Source organism: Toxorhynchites rutilus, chromosome 2 (genome assembly GCF_029784135.1).
Source record: "Toxorhynchites rutilus septentrionalis strain SRP chromosome 2, ASM2978413v1, whole genome shotgun sequence".
NCBI lineage: Eukaryota > Metazoa > Arthropoda > Insecta > Diptera > Culicidae > Toxorhynchites > Toxorhynchites rutilus.
This window is the reverse complement of record NC_073745.1, coordinates 118,534,766-118,540,765: the sequence shown is the minus strand read 5'-3', so window position 1 is coordinate 118,540,765 and position 6,000 is coordinate 118,534,766. Positions and strand designations below refer to the sequence as shown.

General features: G+C 38.5%; 1 protein-coding gene across 5 annotated transcripts in view; it reads right to left on the bottom strand.

Annotated features, from left to right (window-relative positions):
* Positions 1-716: 716 nt before the first annotated feature.
* The window catches only part of LOC129771144 (hexokinase type 2), a 96,159-nt gene continuing 90,875 nt past the window's right edge, over positions 717-6,000 (bottom strand). For all 5 annotated transcript variants that reach the window (XM_055774546.1, XM_055774547.1, XM_055774544.1 and 2 more), the window contains 2 exons: positions 2,164-2,503; positions 717-2,082 (listed from right to left, as the gene is read on the bottom strand). In XM_055774546.1, coding sequence (XP_055630521.1) covers positions 1,909-2,082; positions 2,164-2,503 — 514 coding nt within the window. In that variant the 3' untranslated portion in view covers positions 717-1,908. The remainder of the gene's footprint in view (positions 2,083-2,163; positions 2,504-6,000) is intronic.

The following is a 6,000-nucleotide window of genomic DNA, read 5'->3' as shown; positions in this document are numbered from 1 at the left end:
GAACTTACGAACGGGAGTATTGAGAACAATCAAGGCAAATCCGGGACTCTCGGTCTACGACATCATCAAAAATGCACAACTCTAATCAAAGTACCATCCTGAGAATCCGTATGCGAGAAGGTTATCGCGATACCCTTACACACTAGCAATATAGCAGGTATATTTGTTCTGAAAAAAAGCAATAAATTATCTTTGTTTTGATATAAACACATTTTTGTATCTTCAACCAATCCCGAAACACAACTGGTTTTGTGATTCCGGATTCTGAATAAATCAAGCTATAAACGAGGAAAAATGCATTACATAAGTTTCCTTCCATCTTCAAATGCGAAGTCCGGTCATTGACTGATAGTGATATAGATGATCGAATCTGCAATGAACAATAATTAGTATATTGATCAGTGATATTATCATTCCAGCTATTAGAATCAAACAATGCTGTTAAGTGTTATTTTTAGAATACATTGAGTGCTGCCCTTCAGCACCTGTTCATTTGCGTAGAACTTGACGCAGAAGCGGTCATAGCCAATGCTGAGAAGTAGTGAGACATACCTGGGGGCTAGCTTTAGTTGCGTTTTGTGCAAATATACCGTGGCCATGGCGAGTTTCAGGATTATCATTAGGTACCAAAGGGATTCGTTTCATATCTGCACATTAGCGGAAACATCTGTAAAGTTTGAAATGGAATGAACAAATTATTATTGAAAAATGCGCTGTAATGTGTAAACTACTGGATCCATAGTATTTCTTTATTTATTTTTTCACTGTCAACAGTATTATAATAGTTCCCTTTTTAAATTACTTTTTTAAAGTAAAATTACAATCAGATTTTGTAATTTTCTTCATAAATTTTAATAATTTACATTTTACTATATTTTTTCTCTTAATTGTTGGTTGGTACACAGAACACGTAATATTTTTGCATCCTGTGTATTTTTGTGTTTTCCGTATCCAATGATTTTTCATTGCATTGCGTAGTAGTACCGACAAGTATTACCCCGCAAGTAATTGTTCATGACTGATTGTTACTAATTGCTTGCCCTGGAGAAGCGATAGCGGTTCGTAAACTATGACTATGACTATTGATCAAAACTTGGCGAAACTAGGCATCTCCACGCTGCAGCACTCATGGATAACACGAGGGTATTGCTATCTATTTCACGGCGGTAGATAATATTTGAACTATGTGTCCGTTAACAGCGTCTCTCAACTCTTTTAAAATATACTTTTTGTTTCCCTTCTCGAGCCGGACTATGTCGGAAGCAGGTATTGAGACAAGCCACAAATTTTTGTTTTGTTTCCAACTCATTTATACTGTTGCTATACTCAGAGATAGTTAAATCGGAAGAAGCATGTATTTACAATAGAGCTCCATATGGATTGGACGATCATTGAATGATCAGCTTTGACAATGGTGGTGTCATTTTCCTATAAGCAGTCACTGCTGACTAACTCATACAGCAAATCAAACCTGAATTGCATCTGTTTTCCTATCGTTGCTAAAAGTATCAACATGCACGATCCCTTAAAGTGGTATTATTGTAAAATTTTGTAAAACTAATTAATGTACAGCTAAACAGAATTGTTAGTAGAAACAATTACCCTTTTGCATTCTAGATTTTTGCTCCAATTTTTTTATTATGTAATAAATAATTAACAATATCCTCTCATGCAGCCTTGCTCTAGATATTCTGGCAACTTTCTTCCTATTGATATTGACGATACTTCCTGCTTGCGATTTTACCTGTTACGATTAATGTATGTATAATAGCATTCCTCTCGAACTTCGTTTTGTCTACCTGCTGTCTATGTGTGATTTTGTTTAACATGTTACATAATTATTTCCTAAATCACTAGTGTATTATTTGTGTATCTGTGGTTGATGAGGACATTAAGAGGGGCCGCGGCTTAGAGGGCCTCTCTACACGCCACGGCGGCAACCAGTGCCGCACCACGACCGGAACCGTCCTCCGACAGCATCAGATCGAACGAGATGTCGGGCTTCACGAACTGTCGGATTTTCTGCACCATCAGATCGTGGAACTTCGGGTGGAAACGGTACACGGAACCATCGACACCGACCTGCGATTGGTTAGAGTGGAAAACGTGAATCAATGAGCTTTTATGGGGTAGAGGCAAAAATCGCTTCGATCAGTCACTTACGGTTACACTCTTCTCGTCCATCTTGTTGATGAGGGCAGCAATGCCAGCAGATACCAGATGCGCGGCCCTGCTCGATACACACTCGCAGATGAAGCGCACATTGGCGCAGTCCTCATCGGTTGCGTGCTCCAGACCCAACTCATCTAACACGTCACGGCAGTAGTTGTAGGTGCCCGGTTTGTCCGACTCGATTTCTGACACGTACTTAGTGAAGAACTGGCCGCGTTTGAACAGGATATCGGAACCGACGCCGCCGAACAGCAGACCGGCTTTGGTGAAGCGGACGATGGCGAGGCGAGCCAGCTCGCCCATGTACATACCAGAGATCATTTTCTCTTGTCTAAAATTTTAAGAAATAAAAAGTCGGTTTAGTGTTTTGAGTGAAAGTGTAATTCATACATTCATCGAGAAACATGGGAGAGGGCGATAAATTGTTTGATTCTTGTTTTTAAATGCTAAAAAATCGGTCCATCCTCCGATTATCGAAAATACCCGTGCTCATAGTTGTTCGAGTTTGATTCTGTCGCTTTCTCTTAGATGGCTCTAGTGGTGTGATAATAGTCAAAAGATCACTTTATAAAGGGTGTGTCACATCAAATTGCATCACGGAAAAAAACGCTGTAGAAATTTAATTTTTAGGAATTATATCTTCAGCTTTCGCTTATAATCAGATAAGAGTGTATAGACTACGTTGGCCATGCTTCACTGTAAATTTTTCGTAAATTTGGAAAAATGTCGTCGAACGAAAAAGAGCGTCGTGAATTAATCCTGTGCACTCATTTCGAGAATCCGGAGTTGTCACATCGGGACATCGGTAAGATGCTGGGAATCGTCCAATCCACGGTCAGCAGAGTACTAAAACGATACTTCGAGAACCTAACCATCGACCGGAAGGTGAAGAACGGCAAAAATGGATGCTCCGTCAGTGAAAAAGATCACAAGCGCGTAGTTAAGCAGTTTAGACGTGATCCGAGAAGTTCGGTCCGGGATGTCGCCAATAAGCTGAATTTGTCAAGTTCATTCGTCCAGCGGACCAAGCAGCGGGAGGGCCTGCGTACATACAAGGTTCAGAAGGCTCCTAACCGCGACGAAAGGTAAAACATGGTGGGGAAGACGCGAGCCCGGAAGCTGTACACCGAAATGCTGACGAAGCCGCATTGCCTGGTAATGGACGAAGAAACCTACGTCAAAGCGGACTTTCGTCAGCTGCCGGGCCTGTTGTTCTTCTCCGCAGAGGACAAATTCAGCGTTCCGGAGGAGATTCGCAAGCAGAAACTATCCAAGTTTGCCAAAAAGTACATGGTGTGGCAAGTGATCTGCTCTTGCGGAAAGCGGAGCGCCCCCCTTCGTGATGACCGGCACGGTAAACGGGCAGGTTTACCTTAAGGAGTGCCTACAGAAGCGCTTACTACCACTATTGAAGCAGCACGAGGGCCCGACCATCTTCTGGCCGGATCTCGCTTCGTGCCACTATTCAAAGGACGTGTTGGAGTGGTACGAAGCCAACGGGGTCACCTTCGTGACAAAGGAAATGAACCCGCCCAACGCGCCGGAGCTTCGCCCAATAGAGAAATATTGGGCGATTATGAAGCAGGCCCTCCGGAAGAACCCAAAAGTTGTCAAATCGGAGGCGGACTTCAAGAGAAAATGGATTTCTGTTCAAAAAAAACTACAACCTGACGTTGTACAGAACCTTATGGACGGGGTAAAGAAGAAGGTGCGAGCATACGGGCTTGGGCTCGAAGTATGAATAAAAAGAAAATGCCAAAAGTTGTTTAATAGTTTTTATTTTACTGTCTAAAATTTTCAAAAGGATCGGTCTACTGGGCGAATTTCTACAGCGTTTTTTCCGTGATGCAATTTGATGTGACACACCCTTTATTGTTTGAGCAGTGTTTCTGCATTTTGGAAACGTTATGAACTAATGATTAATGTTATTAACTTTGAAAGTAAATTCGCAATACTTTCCAGTGTTATTCTAACGCTAGAGCTTGTTTTTTTCATTCCATTTGTTAATTTATTTAGGCTCATTAGCAATTTTTTAGCAGTGACAGAGCCTAGTTTTTATTCGTGTACATGTTACATGTTTATGGTTTCTATAAATTGTAAATTATACAGTAGTCGTTTTTAGGCGTAAGAGTATTCCTTCTGTTTCATTACATATGGTAAATTACACAGTAGTAGCCATTTAGACGTAAGATTATTCCTTCTGTTTTCCATTGTTCGGCAGACCGGACAGCGGAGACAGTTGATATAATCATTGTTGTGTTATTAACAGCACAACAGCCCGATGTATTTTTTTTTCTTGTTGCAATCAGAGTTTCTCAAATAGCAGAGCTTGCATAATGATCGTTGCGTTGACGCATTTATTCTAGAACAACACAAAGATGCTCAATTGAGCGCCCTGAGTTTTGAACTCATGATCGATCGCGTAGTAAGCGTACGCGCAACCAATGTGGCTATGAAGACCCCCACCGAGCTTGTTTTAGAATGAGCGAATTTTTCAGGTGCGAAATTGGTTCTTGCGAAATGTTTTGCGTTGCATTGAATTACGAAATCATGCGAATCTGTCAAACTATCGTCCTTACAACGAAAACACGTTGTACGTGAAACAAATTCTTATTGCTCACAAACGTGAGTTCAAGAACATCTCGAACTTGATACGATTCAATATTAGAAAATTCAGTAGAGTAGAAATAGAAATTCGGAAAATTATTTATTATCTTGCATCAAGCTTGAACATTGCTTACATCGTTCCAATGATGTGAAACTGAGCTAATTTTTTCAATCGTGTTGCACCTATCTAGATTTTATTGTTCCAACTTTCTGAGTCTATGCCCACGACTACTGTGCAATTCCAAATGAAATTGAACTAAAAATGCAGAATTTGAAAACTTGTATTTTTAATTCTAACGAAAGTTAGTATCCCGTTTGGGTTGGCGGAAATATTAATTTTCCACAGCATTTGGGATTTTTTTTACTCAAGTTTAACTTTTGAAAAGGGCGTATTGATTTTAGTAAGAAAAATCTTTGATGATTTATATCTAAAAAACTATGAGTCCTACCGAAATAGTGTCTTATGGCGGGTTTACATTAGGGAGATCTATAGCTATAGATGGATTTATTCACGTGAAAATAGGTGTAAACGGGTGAGAATAAATATGATACACTTATTCGAGGTATATATAACTTGAATAAATTCAGCATATGTAAACGCTTGTGAATTTCTCACTGGTGAGAAATCACTAAAGTTGGATGCAGTTCTACTTCAGGTGAAGAAATTCACCGAAAATATGAATATATTCATTATAGAAGTTCACGGTGTAAACGGTTGATGCGATTTCTATAAATCTCATCATATTTCTTCACATGAATATATCCCTAATCTAAACCCACCCTTAGAAAGGGTTATAGAATATTGATGTCCAAACGTGAAAAAAATATACACTGTAAAAAAATAACACTTTTTTATTTACAAAAAAAACTTTAAAAATTATCTCTAATTATCTAAAACATACATATATTTTTTTTTCATAGAAAATATAAGTCATTAAAAAAATTAAAAAATGGATACAAGATGGTAAAACTATTTTTGACGAACTTTGTGGAACATCGAATTTTCGAAACTTCCAATTTTTGTATGTTGACAATCATTTATAGCCATAAATTATGAATTCTGATGTGATTTCAAATGAATAAGCTCTTTATCGATCTCCTTCTAACTGCAGTAATTCTCGAAATATTAGAAAAAACATTTCTAATTTATTGTCTTTTCTAATTAATTTTTTTTAATAATTTATATATGTATTTTTTATTTTTTTCATATAATATAGAAGT